We start from the raw sequence: 20,296 nt of genomic DNA, 5'->3' as shown, positions 1-20,296 counted from the left end.
CCCACCCCCCCCTCCCTCGCGCGAGCGGAGGCGCGGCCGTGCGCAGGTACGAAGAGGAGCTCAAGGCGCACATCGACGCCCACGCCGACGGCGGCGCGTCGGCGCAGGCGCAGGCCGACCCCGCCACGGAGCAGGAGGAGTTCGAGTTGCTCTCTGGCTCTCTGCAGGAGCGCGCACAGGCGCGCGGACGCGGCGATGGAGGCGCGGCGGGCGAGGAGCAGGAGGCGGCTGGGGCGGGGGAGACGCGGGCGGAGGAGGCGGCGGAGGAGAAGGCGGAATCGATGGAGGAGGCGACGGAGGAGGGGGGCGAGGGGGCGGAGGGGGCGGAGCCGATGGAGGAGGCGGGGGCAGAGGCGGAGGAGGCGGAGGCGGAGGCGGAGGCGGAGGCGGAGGAGATGGAGGAGTCGGAGGATGAGGCGGAGCAGGAGGACGCAGAGGACGACGCGGAGGAGGGCGAGGGCGAGGGCGAGGGCGAGGGAGAGGGCGAGGGCCGCAGCGGCGGCGGCGGCGGCGAGGCCGACAGCGAGGACGATGTGGACAGCGAGGAGGACGACACGCCGCTCTCGTCCCGGCCGAGCCTGGTCTAAGTGGTGGTGCGGTCTGTCTTAGTCTAGGTGTGGGAGAGAAGGACACATTGCTGTGGTGGGGGTGTGCAGGGTAGGGGGTAGGGTCGAGCAGGCTTGCGCAAGTTCATGAAATCGTGGTGTGGGAGAGAGAGTCACACAGAGGGGTCGTTCCCCTGTGTGCTGTGTCCCTGATCGTCCTTACAAGATCCTGCTCGTGCAGGTGGGGACCCAAGATCCCACAGTCTTCTCCCACCCCTTGTTGGCAGCGGCGGGCACGTCGCCCCATGGGCATGGCGCGCGTAGCTCATATTGACAGTCAGCTGACAGGGACGCAGGGACCGCGGCCGCGGATCCGGCAGCGGACGGGGGGGCTGGCGCGCAAAGCGGCGCCGGCCACCGTCGGGCCGCCGGGAATGCAGTGCTGGCGATTTACGGGTATATAGCCCCCCAGAACAATCAAACACTCTCCGGCCAAAAGCAAAACAATCAAACGGTGGGGTACGTGTACGGCTTTAAGATTTACCACCCGCCTCGGGGTACTAGGGTTGCCTAACGTTAGGAGCTGAACAGTGTTGCTAGTGTTAACAGTAACAACAGAACAACAGTGGGGCTCCCCAACAACAGTAGCTAACGTTAGGCCAGCTGAACAACAGTAAGGAAGGCCTGGCAGTGACCCACGACGATCTCTAGTGTCCAGTGCGGGTAATACCCGAAATACCTGAAAAATCCCAGGTATTTTCGGGGTTTACCCGTTTTTTTTTGCCATTTTCTGCTTGCTGGCCGCTGAACAACAGTAACAACAGTAACAAACAGTACACGTATTCCAATCGACCCCTCCTAGGGCTGTATTCTACCCGTATTGGCAGTATTCCGGCCGTATTCCACACGTATTCCAGAATACGTATTCCAAACGAACGAAATTTCTTGTTGGTTAATAAAAATCTCTCTCTCTTCCAAACGAGGCCCCAAAAGCGACGTATTCCGTATAAAATTTTCTTCGCTCCGCGAATTCAGAGAGCAGGCAGGGGGGTTTCGGTGGTCTTCTAGTATCAATCAATCAATCAATGGTGGTTCTTTCTGTGTGTCGCTCCTGTGTGACCGTCACCGCCCGTCCCGCGTTGGGAGAGAGAGAGAGCGTTGGTTGGTGTCCCATCAATCAAGAGAGATTTTTACCAATACCAAACAAATCTAACACTCGTGTGTCAATCAACCAATCAATCAATCAATAAGTTCACAGACCTTGTTATTGAGAAGAAAATACCCGCTTACAACCCAAGCCGAGGGGAACGTGTGTGTCTCGCGCCTTGTCGTTGCTATCTCTCCCTTCTCGATCTTTGTGTGTTTTATTTGTACTGTGCGATTTCGGGGCCCGGGGTTGTGCGTTTACGTGAATAGCGTCTGGGATAATACCGCCCTGGGGGGACCACGCCGAGAGGGGAAGCACTGCTCGTGAAGCAGAGGATGCCGTTCGAGCCGCTTCGAGGGCTCGCCGGTGCGTGCCGTACCGTCAGCGGCGCGCGTGGCGGCGCACCAGCCTTGTGGGGAATCAGCCTCTCCGAGTGCGAGGCGCTCTGTGGGGCTAGCGGAGCGTGTGTGGCAGCGCAGCACGCATCCACACCAAAAAAGCGAGGCAGGGTGGACATGGCATGCGAGCTGATTTTGGCGCCTGCACGCGTCTCTCACACCCTGCCGCTCGCTAACACCGTGTGCTTGCTCAAACGGGCCGAGCCGTCGCCACCAGCTTTGTCGCAACCGCGTGCCGACTCGCTGCAGCCGCCGCCGCCTCCGCCGCTGCCGCTGCCGCCTCCGCCGCCTCCGCCTCCGCCGCCGCCACCAACTTTGCCGCCATCGCCGCACGCTCCGCCTCCGCCACCGCCCTCGCCTCCGCCGCCACCGCCTCCTCAAACCCCCCCCGACGCCTGGATCCTGCACGAGCGGCGCAACTGCTGGTGGGACGGCCACGGCGCGGAGGAGGTGGACTCGCCGCGAGGGAGCGACGTGCCGGGCGCACGCACCCTCGCCGAGTGCAAAGCGGCGTGCAAGAGCGCGGCAGCTTCTGGGCTGCCGTTTTGCGAGGGCGTCGTTTGGAAGCGCCGTGAGGGGAAGTGCTACCGCAAGACGCGCATCATAGTGGGGCTGTGCGAGTTCGATACGGCATTTGACCTGCACTTGCGGTCGGCGCCGCCGCCGCCGAACCTGCCCGCGCCTCTCGTCGTGGCGCGTCTCAACGAGCGGTTCGCCCAGGGCCGCCCGAGCGCGACCTTTGCGGACGCTGGTGTCGTGATGAATGCGTTCGACCAGTACGACCGCCTCATGGACGACGCGCATGCGCCGTGGTCGGCCACAGGCAGCAGCAGGCCGGGGTGGGGGGATCGCTGGTCGGTCTCTGTGACCAACGCCGCGACCCCCTTCTTCTACATGGGCAATGACGGCTCGCAGCTCGGCACCATCGATGCGTCTGCGGGGATGGTGCTGGCGCCCGGGCCGGCGCAAGAGGCGATCCTTTGCTCGTACACGACGGATGTGGGAACGTCGAGGTTCATGTGTGACCCGCCGGGCGTGTCACCCACGTGCACCCCCGGCTGTCCCGACTGGATCGACAGGAACTCCGATGGCTACCGCGGCAAGGCCGGCCTCGAGGGCATGCTGCGCCACCACCTCGAGCGCCGCGGTGACTGCGCGCCAAGGGAGCGCGCAGCACGCGGCCTCGGCCCGTGCTGCGACTGCTGCACCTGGCCAAAGTGCCAACTCTACAACGAGATTATCCTCGAGGGCAAAGCGTGCGAGGCGGCCCTCCCGACGATCGTCGAGGCCTTCTTCTTTGTTTCCGACACGACAGAGGCGGTAGCGAGACTGGCGGCGGCGGATCGCTCACGCCCCGGTGGCAAAGCCCTGGCGTTCTGGGCCCGCCGATTGTTCCAGAAGCAGTTCAACATCACGCTGCCCATCGTCGGCGTGGATCTTAGCCGCCCTGCCGGACCCTTCTTTGATGGCGACTCGCGCTGGGATGTGCCGCCACTGCCGCCGCCGCCGCCGCCGCCCATCCACCACATCGGCCGAATGAGCAGCAGCATGTGCTCCGACCTCATACGGGACCCGAAGCACAAGTTCTCGGGCCTCTGGGGCACTGGGTGGGATTACTGGGCAAACAGGAAGTATCGTTGGCCTGGGCAGAGGGCGTGCTGGCAACTCGAGACCACTAACTGGTGGGATTGGGTAGCCACAGGGCCCAAATGCCAGCAGGACTGGGGCAACAACTTGGACGCACCCACTGTGTTTGGCTTTGCGCGGAGCATGACCAGGTTCTGTGATCAGCGCGGAGGTTCTGGAGGTGACCCGGGCAGCGCCTGCCGATCGGCGGGGTTCAACATCCTGCGCATCGGAAAGTGGGACATGTGTCGAAACACGGAGTGGATGATCTGCGTTGTGCTCGGCGAGGCATGCCAGGCTGGCCGCCGTTGCGAGACCGAGATCATTTTCACCGAAGCCCCAGGGGAGTTGAGCATCGACGAGTTCAACTCACGCGAGGGCTACTTTACAGAGGACGATGTCTACTACCTCGAAGTGTGCCTACTGAACGAAATGTGCAGCAACCACGACGATATCTTCACAACGCGGGATGCAGGATCGTTCTTTTGCCAGTTTGACGCGGGACGCTGGCGCAGAGCCGCGAGGGATATCGAGCACCACCTGAAGTGATCCTTCCTGCATATCGATCGTGTTCGTGCTTCGTCCAGACAGCGGTGTAACTTTACGTTTTAGATCTTTGTTGAGTACAGGGAGTAAGGCGAGACCCATAAATTACGCCTACCTGCTATGTACCATGCGCACAGCTATGTCGTATACACCCCAGTGTACTCTCGGTCGCTGGTCGTGTCGGTATCTCGGGCTCTCGGCGCCGCCCGTCTCGGAGCTCCCGGCGGAGATCAAGAAACGGGACGGCGGCGGCGGCGGTGTCTCCTTATACCCCCAGCCTCCCCTCCCCCGCGCCGCTCCTCTCTCCCTCGACCGGTAGACTCTCCCAGCCACGTGGCGCGCTGCCCGCACCGGGCACCCCCCCGCACCCCCGCCTCGCGCCCCCGCGAGCCCCGCGGGTAATGCCTCAGGTGTTCTTGGTGCCGATGCCCACCCCCTGGTCGGTGGAGATGCGCTCCTATTCACAGTCGCGGCGTGTGAACAGGGCGGGGTCCACGTCCCCCCCCCACCCCTCGGGAGTGGTGTGGCGCGCTCCATCGCAGTGTCATGTAGCCGCGCAGCTCCTTGCCAATCACCTGGCGGACGACGTGTGAGGAGCGGTTAGCGGTGAGGGGTCGTCGTGCAGACACGCGGCTCCTTGCCAACCACCTCCACGGGGTGCGTATCTCCCCCTATCTCCCCTATCTCCCCCTATCTCCCCCTATCTCCCCCTATCTCCCCCTATCTTCCCCTATCTTCCCAGTCACCTCGACGGGGTGCGAGCGGATCTCTTCTACGCTGGGCGGCGAGCGCGCCGTGAGCGTGTCGGTTGGAGCCGCGCACAGCCTCGCTCTCACCGCCGACGGCGTTGTCTGGAGCTGGGGCTGCGGGCTGAGTGGCCGCTTGGGCCACGGCGACGAGCAGGACCAGCTGCTGCCGAAGAAGGTCGAGGCCTTGGCGGAGCGGCGTGTCGTCGCTATCTCTGCCGCCAACCACAGCCTCGCCCTCACCGCCGACGGCGCAATCTGGAGCTGAGGCCGTGGACTCGGTGGCGAGCTGGGCCACGGCGACACGCAGAGCCAGCTGCTGCCGAAGAAGATCGAGGCCTTCGCTGGGCAGCGCGTTGTCGCTGTGTCGGCTGGACTCGACCACAGCCAGGGGTTGTAGCGTACTCCCTCCCCCCGGAGAGCCAACCCGCCGCCACTAAGGCGTCCGTGCGTCTCCCGTGTTCAAATTCGATGTCCACAAACCCCGTCCGCGGGTCCGGCCCCGGTCTCACCCTCTGGAGAAAAGCCCTCACCACGTCGTGGTGCGTTTGGTTCGCGAAGAAGTGCCGGTCTCGCCGAATCACTCTGGCCCCTGCCGCCGACGCGGCGTACGCCTCGAGCGCCCCTATGTCAATAGGGCACCGAACCCTTCGGGTGACCGGCCTCCCTTCTTGTCGGATCCTAGCATGTTCCTCCCCCCTGAACATGTCATTGAGCAGCTCGGCCCTTGCCTTCCGCAGCCTTTCCCTCGCCTCGGCCACCTGCTCATTGGTACATGGCGGCCTCCCCGCCTGCTTCCGTTTTTGGTCCATGTGTCCCAGCCGGGTCACCGCCTGTTGGTACAGCCGCTCCACCCTCCCTCGGGATGGCGTCGCGTGGACCACTACATCCCCGAGGACGCCGAAGGCATGCCTCGCCCTCATCACCCGCGTGACCTCGTCTAGGAAAACCACCGACTCATAGCCAGGCGTGCGGATCCGGGGAGGAGGCTCGTGGCCAATTTGGTTCGGTTCAGCCCTTCCTCCGACTCGTGCCGTCGGCTGTCCCTCCCCCGTTTCTGCTCCTCCCCCGTCTGAGGCTCGCGTGGCTTCCTCCCTCCGTGCTCCCGCCTGCGGCTGGTTCTGCCGTACAAGGCCCCGCAGTTCTTCCGCAACGATCTCTCGGTGCCCGAGCTGGTCACCTCCGCTGCCCCATGTCAGGACCAGGGCACCCGTCGCCGATCCGTGTTCACGGCTAATCTGGGTCAGCGCCCTCACCACTTCGTTCCCCACCAGCTGTTCGAGATCCGACGTGGGGCGGATCCCCGTTGGCAGAGCCCCCCCCCCCTCCTCGTTCATGTCCACTGCCCGGACGTCCCCAAGTCTGAGCCATCTTCGGTACGCCCCCCGGCCCGCCTCCTCCAGCCCCATCTGGTCGGTGCTCCCCGGCTCCTCCCTTCTTGCGAAAACGTGTGCTAAGGCCCGACTCCACTTGGTCCCCCTCCCCACATTCACCACCACCTGTCTCCCACCCTTTGGCCTGTGCTCGCCCAAGACAATCCGAAGGGCAGGGGGGCCGGGCGGCGGCGCCACTTCCAGGATCTCTATCGCACGTTGTGATAGGGGGGCGCACTTCGCCCTCTCTTCCCGCACGAGTTCTCCCGGCCCTCGCACAGGGGGAGGGTCCTGGCGTCCCCGGTGGAGCTGCACGTTAGCGAGGCCTCGCACCGTATCCTCCCTCCGCGTCGCCGAGTCATCCCCCCCCATCGGCTGGTCTCGTGTGGCCTCCTCCATCCGGATGGTGTACGACCTCCTCACCGCTGCAGCCTGGTGTTGTAGTCCCGCCAGGGTGTTCACCGCTATGTCCTTGGCCAGGTTGGTTGCCGGGTCCATCGTTCCGCACCCTCCCAGGTCTAGCGGGAGCAGCACCACCTCCATCGCCGCCGAGCGCTGGGCCGTGAGCGGGGTGGGGGCTAGCCGGAGGGCTCGCAACGACGCCCGAGCGGCCACCACACGGGCCGTCTCCAACACCTCGGGGCCCGGGGGGTGGGCCACCCACATCAGCTTCACTCGCTGGTATAACACACCCGCCGCTGCTAGCGTCGTCACAGGGAAGTTCGGTTGGATGGATGCCGTGCTTCTGTCAAATGCCATCCATAGCTGTTCTGCGCGCCACTGCGTCCTGTTCCTCCCAGAACCGCTCCGGTCCCCCTCCACCGCCCCCCCGAGCACTAAGATGGGCCCCGAGGTAACGGGCCGACCCCCTGGACGTCTCTGGTCCCTTTTCCGCGCTCGCTGCCTTGTGGGAGACCGTCGTGACGCTGCATCTCACGAGCCTTCCCTCCTCGTCTAGCGCCACTATATGGAGCCGGAACTCCCCTCCGAGCAGTCTCTCGGCCTCTGGGCTCATGTCCAGGATGCACTTCTGGTGTCGATTGCGCACGCCCGCCACGGCGCAAAACGGGACAGTATTTTTCGGGGCTAACAAGGGACTAGCTACCCAACTAGGGCGCGAGATAGGATTTTCGCGTCAGTGGCGGCCAAGACAGAAACAGCGTGCTACTGTCTTGAGTGCTGGAGGCGCCCCTGATGCCACTGAGCTCAATCCGAGCCGGCGGCGCCTTCGTCCGGGCCCACGGCCGGCACGCCGTCAAATTTTCTCGCCGATCCCGCGCGCTCGGCCGCCACCGCGGCGCCTCCGAGAGCGCCGTTTCGACACGCTGCAGCCGCGGGCCGCGGCACCTCGACACACCGCCTCTCGCGCCGCCTTGAGGTGCTCCGATCGTGCACGCGGGTCGGCTCGGCACGGTGCGTGCAAATTATTGCATGTATTCGCACTCGCTGCGCCACGTATCTGCCTCTGACGGCCCGATACGCCTCCCGAAGCGCCACCGGTCCACACACGCGGGGCTGCGCGACTCTCTCGCGGCCCACCGCCCTCCCACACGCCGTTCGACCTCCACACAGGCGCTCGCTCGAGCCTCGCCGTCCGGGCGGTCCTGCGCGTCCAGATCTCGGCGACCATGACCCGCCACGCGCCAGCTCTGCACCTCTCCCGCGCGCGCCCGGCTGCTGGCATGGCGAGGCGGGCGAGGCTGGCGCGCTGCGACCGGTGGAGCGCCGCGCGGGCAGCGCACCAGCCTCGCACGCACCTCTCCACTGCGCCGCGTGCGCCGCTGGCAGTGTGCTGCGAGGCTCAACATGTGGTCACAGGGTAGTCACGGTGTGGCTTGTGGTGGCTTGTGGTGCTGATCGCTGGCTCAACACACCCCAGGTCGAGATCGCGTGTTGAGACTGTGACGAGAGGCGACGCGCCGCGACCCGCGTCACATGGACATGGATACGGACAATCTCGGGCTCCCGGTCCCCCCCGCTTCGGAGGTCCCTGGGAATGTGTTTCTTTTTTGGTTTTCTCACAAAACGGGAGCGCACGTGTCCACTTTTCCGAAGAACAGGCGCCCGGGGCGCGCAATCCCAGTCCCGGGACTGCCCCCCCCCCCCCGGTGCAGGGGGTGAGCCCCCGTTGGGCAGCCTTACCGCATTGCCCCCCCCCCCCCCCAGTGTGACGACGTTTTTTGGGTGTGAAGTCTGCGGTCGTCCCTTCGCCTTGCGCACTACCGCTCGTCCGCCATCGAGCCTTGGCTCGAGGAGCGCTGCTTCCGCACACACACACTACGCTGCCGCCGCACCAAGAGCCTCGCTCAGACCGCGAGCTATGTGTGAACTCACCCGTCAAGGCCGCTGACTGCGTCTTGACGCAACTCGGCGCACGCGGCGCAGTGGAGAGGTGCGTGCGAGACTGGTGCGCTGCCCGCGCGGCGCTCCACCGGTCGCAGCGCGCCAGCCTCGCCCGCCTCGCCATGCCAGCAGCCGGGCGCGCGCGGGAGAGGTGCAGAGCTGGCGCGTGGCGGGTCATGGTCGCCGAGATCTGGACGCGCAGGACCGCCCGGACGGCGAGGCTCGAGCGAGCGCCTGTGTGGAGGTCGAACGGCGTGTGGGAGGGCGGTGGGCCGCGAGAGAGTCGCGCAGCCCCGCGTGTGTGGACCGGTGGCGCTTCGGGAGGCGTATCGGGCCGTCAGAGGCAGATACGTGGCGCAGCGAGTGCGAATACATGCAATAATTCGCACGCACCGTGCCGAGCCGACCCGCGTGCACGATCGGAGCACCTCGAGGCGGCGCGAGAGGCGGTGTGTCGAGGTGCCGCGGCCCGCGGCTGCAGCGTGTCGAAACGGCGCTCTCGGAGGCGCCGCGGTGGCGGCCGAGCGCGCGGGATCGGCGAGAAAATTTGACGGCGTGCCGGCCGTGGGCCCGGACGAAGGTCCTGGCTCGAAAACGCGAGCAGAGGCCGCCGTGTGGGGCCACGGCGAGCCTCGGCGAGAAAGGTCAGCACCCTATCTCACGCCATCGGTTGGATAGAGACAGGTAGGTCCAGGACTTCGGTTCGCGTCTGTGCTTCTCTCCACCTCCCCCGCCGCCGCCGCCGCCGCCACCGTGCGGCCGCCGCGCCCCCCGCCCCCCCCCCGCTCTCGTTCCGACGCTCCACCGCAGTCGCTACTTTCCTGCTCGGCGGCACGCGGCACGCGAGGCCAGTCAGCTCCTCTTCGCCTCTGTCACCTCGCTCCACCCGCCACCGCCACCTCCGCCGCCTCCGCCGCCTCCGCCTCCGCCGCCGCCCGCCCCGCCCCCTCGTCCGGAGTTCCAACCTCGCAGTCGCGCTCGTCGTCTCGCCTCGGCGCCTCGGTGCAAGCATGCGGTGAGAGAGCGTGATCCACATTTGGCGCCGGGTGTCACTCGACTGCGCCTGCCCGGCCCGGCCCCGCCCTTCGCTTCCGCTGCCAACCGCAGTTGCAACCAAGCCTCCGGCTCGAGCATCCTTCGGCAAGTCCGTGTGTGCTTCTCTCCACCTACACCACCGCCCGTCGCCTCCCTCTCCCCCCCTCACCGCCGCCGCCGCCGCCGCCGCCACCGTGCGGCCGCCGCGCCCCCCGCCCCCCCCGCCCTCGCTCCGACGCTCCACCGCAGTCGCTACTTTCCTGCTCGGCGGCACGCGGCACGCGAGGCCAGTCAGCTCCTCTTCGCCTCTGTCACCTCGCTCCACCCGCCACCGCCACCTCCGCCGCCTCCGCCGCCTCCGCCTCCGCCGCCGCCCGCCCCGCCCCCTCGTCCGGTGTTCCAACCTCGCAGTCGCGCTCGTCGTCTCGCCTCGGCGCCTCGGTGCAAGCATGCGGTGAGAGAGCGTGATCCACATTTGGCGCCGTCTCTCCACCACCGCCCGTCGCCTCCCTCTCCCCCCCTCACCACCGCCGCCGCCGCCGCCGCCACCGTGCGGCCGCCGCGCCCCCTGCCCCCCCCGCCCTCGCTCCGACGCTCCACCGCAGTCGCTACCCGTCCTGCTGCTCGGCGCTGCCGCACACGAGGCGATGATATGGTCGCGCCGCACCAACCCCCCACACATAGCTCCACGACTTAACTCCCCCCCCCTTCTGCCTGTAGGTTTGATATGGTGACGGACGAATGGTGACGGAGCCACGATGACACCGACAGCCGCACAGCACCTTCACCAACGCACATGCGATCCCGAAGACCGCCGCCACTCCTCCTGCCACCGCTCTCTCCGCCGCGGCGCGCGTCCCTCGCTCCCGCGCTCCAACCGCAGTCGTCGCTGCTCTTCGTTCTGCTGCTCGGCGCTGCCGCACACGAGGCGATGATATGATATGGAGACAGACGGACAACTCACTGACGAGGCGATGATAAGGTATGGAGACAGACGGACAACTCACTCACAGGCAGTCCACGAAGCAACCATCTCCTCCTCCCTTGGACCTCCTCGCCACCCGCTCTATGCCTCACCGCTCCACGCCTCTCGACCGCACCCTACTCTTGAACTGTGATGCGCCCGGGTTTCTTCGCGCCGCGGGACCAGCTCGGACACGCTCCCCCCTCCTCCTCCGCTCCACGCCTCTCGACCGCACCCTATTCAACTGTGCTGCGCCCGGGTCTCTTCGCGCCGCGGGACCAGCTCGGACACGCTCCTCCCTCCTCCACCGCTCCACGCCTCTCGACCGCACACTGCTCAACTGCCTTCTGCAATGCGCCCGGGTCTCTTCGCGCCGCGGGACTAGCTCGGCATGCTCACTTCTCGCAATCTGGCACACGGAGATTCGATGACCATGGCAAACTGGAACACACAGCGAATGGAGACAGCGGCTCAGAGCACGTGTAGACTGCCATGGCGAGGCGCTCTCTTTGGTCGAGGATGCTCACTTCGCCAGCGCCCAACCCACTCCCCGGCCCAGCCACTCCCCGTGTAGACACAGTACAGAGGGGTGACGGGCACAGCACACATGCCCGTCACCCCCAACCCTTCCCGCTGTCAGCAGCGCCTCACGAGGCGCCGGGCTGCAAGGTCACTCGAGATGACCCGGCGGGGTAAATAATGGTGTTCCGTTCCTATAGGCTATAGGGGTGTGCGTGCTCGCTCTCACTGGCCTCTGCCTGGCCGTCTCGTTTTTTGTCCATTCCAAAGCGGGAGAGGGCCGGAGGCGTCTCTCGAGAGTCGAGTGTCGAGACCGGCACCGGCGGGAGGGTGTGTAAGCTGTGCATGCCGCGCCCGGCCGCCTGCGGCGACGGCCGACGGTGGCGGGCGGCGCACGCGCTGCGCTCTCTCGTCTTCAGCAACAGCATGCGTTCGCCTCTTCCCACTCCCGGATCTGCCGGCGCACCATGTGGTTGGGGGCGAGGAAACTGTGCACGAGCGCCTCGCCCGTCATCGGGCTCGTCGACCTGGTCGCGAGCCAGCGCTCGATCGCCGACCGCTCGTACGAATGCCCGTCCGCCGCCATCACCGGGTCACTCATGAGCTCGGTCGTGATCGGGCAGATGAAGTCGGCCGGCGGCTCCTCCTCCCTCGGAGCCGGCGCCTCTGCAGCCGAGGACGGCCCTTGCTCCTCCGCCGCCCGCCTCCCCTCCTCCAGCCTCGCGCTCTCCTCGAGCGCCGCCGCAAGCTCCGCCTCCTCCGCCGCCGCCCCCGCCTCCTCCGCCGCCTCTTCCGCCGGCGCCTCGGGCTCTTGCGACGGCCCAGCGCCTCCCCCGCCGCCCTTGCCTTTCTTCTTCTTGCCCCTCTTCTTGGCCTTCTTCTTCTCCTCGGGGCACTTCTCCGACTGCTCCTCCGCCAGCAGCGCCGCCGCAGCCTCCTCGGCCGCCCTCTCGGCCTCCACCCTCTCGGCCGCCGCCCTCTCGGCCACTGCCCTCTCCACCTTCGCCTCAATCTCCGCTCTCTTCGCCTCCCTTGACGCCGCCTCGAGTGCGCGCTCGCACTCGGCGTGGCCCTCCTCCTTGGCGAACTGCAGCGGTGTATGCCCGGTTGAGGTGCGCGCCGCCGTGTCAGCGCCCGCCCGCAGCAGGCAGAGCACGATCTCGAGGTGGCCCTCCAGGCACGCAACGTGCAGGGGCGTGACGCCGCGGCCTGTGGCTTGATTGGCCGCCGCGCTGGCCTCGAGGAGCAGCCGGACGATGTCGAGGTGACCCTCCTGGCACGCGACGAACAGCGGCGTGAAGCCGCCAGTGTCTGCTTGGTTCACCGCAGCGCCAGCGGCGAGCATCAGACGGGCGCAGTCGATCTGGCCATTCTGGCTCGCAGCGAACAGCGGCGTGGCGCCGCCGTCCGTGGCTTGGTCGACCGCCGCGCTGGCGCCGAGAAGCAGCCGAACGCAGTCGAGCTGGCCCTTCTCGCACGCGATGTACAACGGCGTGGTGCCGCGGCCCGTGGCTTTGTCGACCGCCGCGTCAGCCTCAAGAAGCAGCTGGACGCACTCGAGCTGGCCCTTCTGGCATGCGATGAACAGCGGCGTGAAGCCGTCAGCGTCTGCTTGGTTGACCGCCGCGCTGGCCTCGAGGAGCAGCCGAACGCACTCGAGCTGGCCCTCCTGGCACGCGATGACCAGCGCGGTGGAGCCACGGCCCGTCGTCGCACCCACGCTCGCGCCGCTCTCGATCAGCAGCCGCACGGCGTCGGCCTGCCCGTGCTGAGCGGCGATCATAAGCAGCGTGAAGTGGTTCTTGGCCTCCAGCCGGGTGTCGAGCAGGGCCGTGAGCGCTGGGCCGCGCGTCCGCCCGGCGAGGAGGGCGCGCAGCGAGCCCAGGTTGCCCTGGCACAGCTCGGCGGGCACGACCGGGCCGATGGCGCCGCTCATGGCGGCAGCGAACAAGAATTTACACCTAAAGGCGCGAGGCCGGCGTTTTTCTTCTTTTCGCGAATGAATAGTACTTTTATATAGCAGTCGCCCCCGCCCGCTTCGCTCGCTCGCTACGCCGGGCGCTCCCCTCTCTCTCCCTCCACACGCGCTGCAGCATCTCGTAGTCCTCCCTCGTGTCCACGCCGCTGCGTGCGGACTGTACCTCGCCGACGAGGATGGTCATCCCCGCCTCGAGGGCCCGCATCTGCTCGAGCTGCTCGAGCGCCTGGCTCGGAGAGAGGGAGAGATGAGTCTCGGAGAGAGGGAGAGAGGAGTCTCGGAGGTTGCTTGGGGGGGGGGGGGTAAGGCTCGCTCTCGGCGGTGCCTCCAGGCGCGAGGGAGGCAGCTCGACGAAGCGCTCTCGACGGTCGAGGGGATGGCGCCGCTCATGGCGCCGGGCGAAGAAGAAACACCTCCGGTTCCTCGCGATGCAAAGTAACTAGGGGACGAGGAGATTTGGGGAGGGGACAAGCTTGCGAGTTATTACGGCTTGCGAGTTATTACCAAGCCGAGTCCGATAATAAAACTTGAGTTGTGACAAACTCAACCCCGCTGCCCAGTGCCCTTCCGGCTCGCCCGCGCTACACCACATATCACACGGACACACGCCGTCGACGAAGGCCTCGCCGCTAGTACAATCGCACGCCGCCCGCCGCCGCCTGCGCCCCCATCGGCCGCTCTCGAGCGGCGCGGACGGCCTCCCGAATCATCACACGCCCGCGCTATACTCAAGGCGCACAGCGGCGGCGCGCTGTGCGTGCGCCGGCGTCAGAACCCGCCAAAGCTGTTGTTCTGCTGCTGCTGCTGCATCTGCAGCACGGGGGCGAGCGGGTGAGCGGCCGGGCGGCAGCGGCGGCGGCGATGGCGGCGGGGAAGGCTGCGGGGTGGGGCGGGGGGAAGCGGGGCGGCGGCGGCGAGGGTGGGGGGCGGCGAAGGTGGGGGGCGGCGAGGGTGGGAGGCGGCGAGGGTGGGGACGGCCAGTTGTGGCCGGGGAGGGCAGGGGGCGAGAGCGTGCCTGCTGTTGCTGCATCATCTGCTGCTGCTGCATCATCATCTGCTGCTGCTGCTGTGGGTTCATTCCGCCCATCTGCTGCTGCGGGAAGCCGCCCTGCTGGCCCATCATGCCTCCCATCTGCCCCTGCGGCGGGTAGCCCTGCGGACGCATGCCCTGCTGCTGCATCATCATTTGCTGCTGCTGCTGCTGCTGCTGCGGGCTCATGCCGCCCATCTGCTGCTGCGGGTACCCCTGCGGCGGCCCACCCATGCCTATAGCCAAGGAGCAAGAGGGGTGAGGACGCGAGGGGGCGGGTCCGCGAGGCGCCGCCGCGCGACCCGGTCGCATGCCCTGCTGCTGCATCATCATCTGCTGCTGCGGGTTCATGCCGCCCATCTGCTGCGGCGGGTACCCCTGCGGCGGCGGCTGCTGCGGCGGCGGCCTCTGCGCCGAAGACGCCTTGCCGCCGAACGGGTCCAAGCCGGAGAAGGCGTCGCTCAGCCCGCCGCCGCCGCCCGCAGCGGCCGGCGCCTGTGGCGGCCCTCCCATCCCCGGCATGGGGCCTCCCCCCATGCCCGGCGGAGGCCCGCCCATGCCCGGCATGCCCTGCGGCGGCCCGCCCATGCCGGGCATGCCTCCCCCCATGCCGGGAGGCGGGCCGCCCATGCCCGGCATGCCACCGCCCATGCCTGCGGCGCGGAGAGAGTGGCGGTGAGCGCGCTCTCTCGCGGCCTCGGGGCGGGTTGGCTCGCGGCGGCGCGCCTGGCGGCGGGCCCCCCATGCCAGGCGGCGGGCCTCCCATGCCGGGCATGCCTCCGCCCATGCCCGGCGGCGGCCCGCCCATCCCGCCAGGCGTGGGTCCTGCCATGCCGGGCGGGGCTCCCCCCATCCCGGGGGGAGGCCCCCCCATGCCCGGCGGCGGCCCTCCCATGCCTGCATTACGGGGGCGAGCGGGTGAGCGGCCGGGCGGCAGCGGCGGCGGCGAGGGCGGCGACGGCGAGGGTGGCAGGGTGGGGCGGGGGGAGGCGAGGGCGGCAGCGGCGAGAAGTGGCGACGGGAAATCGTGGCCGGGGAGGGGGCGAATGTGCCTGGTGGCGGCCCTGCACCGCCGGCGCCGGGCGGCGGCCCTCCCCTTCCCGGCGGCGGCCCGCCCATGCTCGGTTTGGGCGCGCCGTACGCCGGGCCGACGATGTTGGCCGGGTCCGGCTTCTTTGGCCCGCCGCCGCCGCCGCCGCCGCCGTAGTCGAGGGGAGCGGGCGCGCCGTACGTCAGCGGCGCGGGCGCGGGCGCGGACGAGCCGTACGAGAGGGGCTCGGGCGCCGCCGCCGCCGCCGAATCCATGTTGAACAGGTCCGCGTCGATCGCGCCGCCCGCGACGCCGAACTTTGGCGCGGGCGCGGGTGCGGGTGCGGGTGCGGGCGCGGGCGCGGCGGGCGGGGCGCCGAAGCCGCCGCCTCCCGGAGGTCCGCCCATCGGACTGCCCATGCCCGGCGGCTGCTGCCCTCCCATCCCCGGCATGGGGCCTCCCCCCATGCCGGGCATGCCTCCGCCCATCCCCTGCGGCGTGCCTCCCATGCCTATTGGAGGAGAGACGCGCAAAGGTGAGGAGCGAGGCGCGGCGGGCTGCAGTCGCGCCTTCCCGTGGGCGCGCCTGGCGGTGGCCCGCCCATGCCCGGCGGCGGCCCGCCCATGCCCGGCGGCGGCCCCCCCATCCCAGGAGGCGGCCCCCCCATGCCCGGCGGCGGCCCGCCCATGCCCGGCGGCGGCCCCCCCATGCCCGGCGGCGGCCCCCCCATGCCCGGCGGCGGCCCCCCCATGCCCGGCGGCGGCCCCCCCATGCCCGGCGGCGGGCCTCCCATGCCCGGCATGCCCTGCGGCGGGCCTCCGCCCATGCCCGGAGCAGGACCGCCCATCATCCCCATCATACCACCCATCGGGCCTCCGGGCGGCGCGCCGTTGGGCGCGGCGGCGGGCGGGGCGCCAAACGCGCCAAAGCCGCCGCCCATCCCGGCCATCCCGCCCCGCCGGCGCGGCGGGCGGCGGGGCGGCGAGGTCGAGGCCGCCGAGCAGGTCCATGTCGTTGGGCGGCGGCGCCGGCGCGGGCGCGGGCGGCGGCGCGGCGGCGGCGGCGGGCGGGCCGTTGAAAGCAGCGCCAAAGTCGGCGCTGAAGCCCCCCGCGGCGGGCTGCGGTGCTGTCGCCGGCTGCGGCGCCGCGAATGCGGGCTGCGGCGCTGCGAACGCGGGCGGCGCCGCGCGAGACGCGGCCGCCTGCTGCGGCGGCGGCGCGGCGGCGGGCGGCGGCGCGCCGCCGCCCTCGTCATACCATCGCTTTTGCGTGTACCTGCGGGCGGGGTGGGAGAGGGCGTGGGAGAGGGCGTGGAGCGAAGGCTGTGCTCGCGAGAGCGGGGTGGGGGAGGGAGGAGGGGCGGCGAGGCGGCGGGGCGAAGGCGGCACGGCAAGGCGCGGACAAGGGCAGCGGCAGCGGTGTGCGAGGTGCACTCACTTGGCCTTGATGTGCGCGCGGATCTTGGGGATGTCGCCCTCCGGCGGCGGCTGTCCTTCCGACTGCGTCGCCTGGCGGGCGGGAAGGGGGCGCGTGGGCCGGAGGTGCATTCCACAAGAGCGCGCAAAGCCGGCGGCTGGCTGCGCAGAGGCAAGGACGGAGACAGAGACGGGCCGGCGCGGCGCTTCGTGGCGGCCAGCGCGGCGGCGGGAACGAGGGTAGCGGTGGCGAGTGCGACCGCGGCGAGGGCGGCGGCGGAGTCGAGCGGCGGCGTGGTAACGGGCGCGGAGGCGGAGTGCGAGGGGTGGCGAGGGCGGGCGGCGCAAGCCTTTGCGAGCCAGATGGACTTTGCGGTTCCGTTTCCGCCGCGTTCGAGCGCCTTGATCTCCTCGGTGGAGAAGGTGGACATGCCGACCGACTTGATCTTGTGCTGCTCCTCACGGTGAATGCCCGAGCACGTGGTGCACACAAACACGCCGTAGTTGAGCACGACGTACTGGTTGCCGCGGCCGCTGCAGTCAAAGCAGTGGCGGTTCTCTGGCCGCTTCTGGATCTCCTTGAGCATCTTCTGGTACTTTTCCTCAATCTTCTTTGAGGTCGCCATCGGTGCGCCTGCGCGTGCACGAGGGACGAGTTTGCATCACGCAGTTTTCTGCGCATCACGACGCAGACAGAGCTGTGCGTGTGTGCGCGCGTGTGTTTTAAGCGTGTGTGTTTTGGCGACCGGCCGGCCGCCTCGGGGCCCGCCGCGAGGGGAGGGGCGCACACGCGCGCAGGCGGGCGGTTCGCACCAGCCAGTGACTTCCCAGACACCACAGCGGAAAGTAAAGGGACCGGCGCCGACAGAAAAGAATCTTAGGTGAGGCTTACAGTCCACGACTTCCTCAGCTCCGGTGGAGCGGTACGATCCCGCGACGAACGCGCGGAAGGAAGCGATCGGTGGCGCCGATGGCAATACGCGAGGACCACGGCGTGGCGGCGGTGCTCGACGGCCCAAGCTGTGAGAGAGAGGTTCCCCAATGGTTTTTTGGTTTGTGGTTTTTTTCAAAAATCTCTCTCTCCTTACTCCTTCCCCTCCCTGCCAGCCAGCAGCGCCCCCCCCTGCATCGCGTCGAGCTCGGCGGCGATCGCGCCGCCGACGCCCTCGCCGGCGGGTCGCAGATTGTTGGTTTTCAAAAATCTCAAAAAACAAAGTTAGAGTTGTTTGGTATTGCTAAAAATCTCTCACATTACGCCCCAAATGACGTGTGAGTGTTAGAGTTGTTTGGTATTGCTAAAAATCTCTCTCTCTCGCATCTTGTTGGCTTCTAAAAATCTCTCTCGCGCGCAGAATCTCTGCCGGTTCTTCTCTCTCTACTCTCTCTCTCTCTCTTCAGTCAGTCAGTCAGTCAAGGAAGGCGGTGAACGAACGAGACCCTTCCTTGGCTGGCAGGCATGCGGCGAGAGAGTTGAAAGCCGAGAGGGAGAAGGGGAAGAAAGAAAGAACAGAACACCAAGGCGAGCGCAAACAAAACGATCACTTCCGCGACGCCGACCGCCTCTTTTGCCCAGCAGGGTTGGTCGGAGAGGGCGGGTCAAAAAGTCGTTGAGCACATTCGGCGTATCGTTTTCATCGGTCAGCCTCCCTCGCCCTGCCGCCCGGCCTGCTTCGTGACATACCCGTAGCAAGCACCACATCTCAGCCCCACGATGATTGCTTGATGCCCAAAATCCTCGCTGACGCACCCTTCAACGTCGCAGAAAGCGATCGAGCGCCAACCTTCAGCGCCAACCTCTGATGTCTACTTTCTCTGCTCGCGTTGACGTGTGCTGTTGCACACTCGCATGTCACACTTTGCTCATCCGAGATCCGACTCGTGACGCGTCGCGTGCGCAGGTATTCAGGATGTTGATCCTCTTTACGACCGCCGAGTGCGCAAGCGGTGTGGTCATCTGCTCGGACGGCCAGAACGGACAAAGCGTCAGCGAGGGCAGCAAGTTTTACATGCAAAACTACAACGATTGCCCTATCGACCGGACCCAGTACTCCAACTTCCGCCTCAAGATCAACAAGTTCAGCACCTGGAACCACCACGAGAGCAAAGTCCGGCTTGGCATTGACGTTGGTGCAGGACAGGTTTCCTACTACCATTTCGAGGTGGATGGCAAGACGTCTTTTTTTACCTCGTTGGCGGGCAACCCACGCTACCTTTCCAGCGTCACCGGGTTTGCGACCGCCGACTCGATCCAGGTATGGGCGACATGCATCGAGGACTACGGCTGGGAGGTGTTCAGCGTGTGCGAGTTCGACTTCGATTGGCAGCTCATCGCCGACACAGCACCACCACCTCCGTCGCCGTCGCCGCCGCCGCTACCGCCATCACCTGCTCCGTCGCGACCACCATGGCAGCCCGGCAGTGTCTGTGTGGGCGTGACGAGCTGGGTCATGACCGACGTCGAGTACGATATGGCGTCCGCCTCCATCCTCACGGGGAGCACCGAATCGTTGATGCTCGACACCGAGGTTTACGACCAGCTCCAGTCTCCGGTGCCTATCACGGCAACGTTTACTCTGGAGAAGGAGGTTACCAAGACGTCGACCTTCGAGCTCGAGTCGGGAACTGTCGAGTTGCAGTCCGAGACGGAGACGGAGACGGAGACGGACCATCAGATGTCCGAGATCACCACCACAACGTTTGCCACTTTGAATGTCGGGGTGGAGGCCTCCTTTACCCCCTTCATCAAAGCGTCCGCATCTGCGGAGGCGGGAATCGAAAACGTGGACGTGACTGTCGACGAGCAAACGGTTGAGGTGTCAACTGCCTCGACCCAGTCGCTGCAGACGAGCACTCAGACCACCGAGGGCGAAACTACGACCGATCGCACCACAATCACCCGCACGTTTACTCGCGAAGTGCCCGGTTGCTCGCGATTCGAGGTGCGGCTCGAGGCAAAGCAGTACGTCGGCGTCGTCCCCTTTGAGGCTTCCATGACCCCACGCAATCCCTCTCTCGACCAGCTGCAGGAATGCACCTACAAAATCACGGGTTCCTGGCGTGGGTCCGACGTCTTCAACACCAAGATTACAAGTGACAGTGAAGCTACCCTTCACGAATCACAGTACAACTCCTGTAACACTGTGTCGCACCTTGTAGGCGAACTTGCTGCGGATCCTCCATTGGCGGGTCCGTGCCTCAACGCCGGACCTGGAGGCTGGCTAGGTGACAGCAACAACGATGCTGGCAACAAGAAGAACAACCTTGGGTTGATCGTGGGCATCGTTGCTGGTGCTGCGGTGGCCATTGCCGCTCTCGCACTCGCCTTTTGCTACCTCAAGAAGAAGAAGAAAGGTGCCGTCGGCCACGCCGTCGCCACCCCCGTCGGCCTCGCCGTCAACATGCCGCCGAAGGACACCAACCAGGTGTGAAGCTGCACTCCCCAAGGTTGGTCCCTCCCCAACCATGTGCGGCCGGAGAGGAGCGAGCGTGAGAGGCCCGACAACCACGTTCACATTAACTTATCGAGTCTACTGCATAGCCCTCCCCCCCTCCCCCCCACTGCCTCTCCGCGGACCCACCTGTCCATCTTTCACTGTGCTCA

General features: G+C 67.2%; 5 protein-coding genes across 5 annotated transcripts in view; 3 read left to right on the top strand and 2 right to left on the bottom strand.

Annotated features, from left to right (window-relative positions):
* Positions 1-587, top strand: part of EMIHUDRAFT_108701 (hypothetical protein) — a gene marked incomplete at both ends in the record, with an annotated part of 3,720 nt that extends 3,133 nt beyond the window's left edge. Inside the window, one exon of the mRNA XM_005792300.1 lies at positions 47-587. Within this exon, the coding sequence (XP_005792357.1) occupies positions 47-587 (541 nt within the window). The remainder of the gene's footprint in view (positions 1-46) is intronic.
* Positions 588-7,516: 6,929 nt separating this feature from the next.
* On the top strand, positions 7,517-8,415 carry EMIHUDRAFT_439772 (Hypothetical protein). The gene is made up of 2 exons (XM_005792299.1): positions 7,517-7,794; positions 7,954-8,415. Exon 2 carries the CDS (start codon positions 8,010-8,012, stop codon positions 8,202-8,204), a length of 195 nt encoding a protein of 64 aa, XP_005792356.1. The 5' UTR covers positions 7,517-7,794; positions 7,954-8,009; the 3' UTR covers positions 8,205-8,415.
* Positions 8,416-8,749: 334 nt separating this feature from the next.
* EMIHUDRAFT_361187 (hypothetical protein) lies at positions 8,750-9,376 on the top strand (the record flags this gene model as incomplete). Its single annotated transcript, XM_005792298.1, has 2 exons — positions 8,750-8,958; positions 9,118-9,376. Coding segments are annotated over 2 exons (267 nt in total), but the record flags the coding sequence as incomplete, so codon positions are not given.
* A 2,281-nt stretch (positions 9,377-11,657) lies between these two features.
* On the bottom strand, positions 11,658-11,885 carry EMIHUDRAFT_69894 (hypothetical protein; the record flags this gene model as incomplete). The annotated part of the gene is made up of 1 exon (XM_005792297.1): positions 11,658-11,885. A coding segment is annotated over one exon (228 nt), but the record flags the coding sequence as incomplete, so codon positions are not given.
* A 2,044-nt stretch (positions 11,886-13,929) lies between these two features.
* On the bottom strand, positions 13,930-17,321 carry EMIHUDRAFT_631919 (hypothetical protein; the record flags this gene model as incomplete). Its single annotated transcript, XM_005792411.1, has 8 exons — positions 13,930-14,030; positions 14,236-14,486; positions 14,553-14,903; positions 14,977-15,147; positions 15,303-15,791; positions 15,866-16,555; positions 16,718-16,788; positions 17,046-17,321. 8 exons carry the CDS (start codon positions 17,319-17,321, stop codon positions 13,930-13,932), a joined length of 2,400 nt encoding a protein of 799 aa, XP_005792468.1.
* Between the last annotated feature and the right edge of the window lie 2,975 nt (positions 17,322-20,296).

The sequence above is a fragment of the Emiliania huxleyi genome (genome assembly GCF_000372725.1).
Source record: "Emiliania huxleyi CCMP1516 unplaced genomic scaffold EMIHUscaffold_108, whole genome shotgun sequence".
NCBI classification, from domain to species: Eukaryota; Haptophyta; order Isochrysidales; family Noelaerhabdaceae; genus Emiliania; species Emiliania huxleyi.
This window is presented reverse-complemented; position numbering and strand designations above follow the sequence as displayed.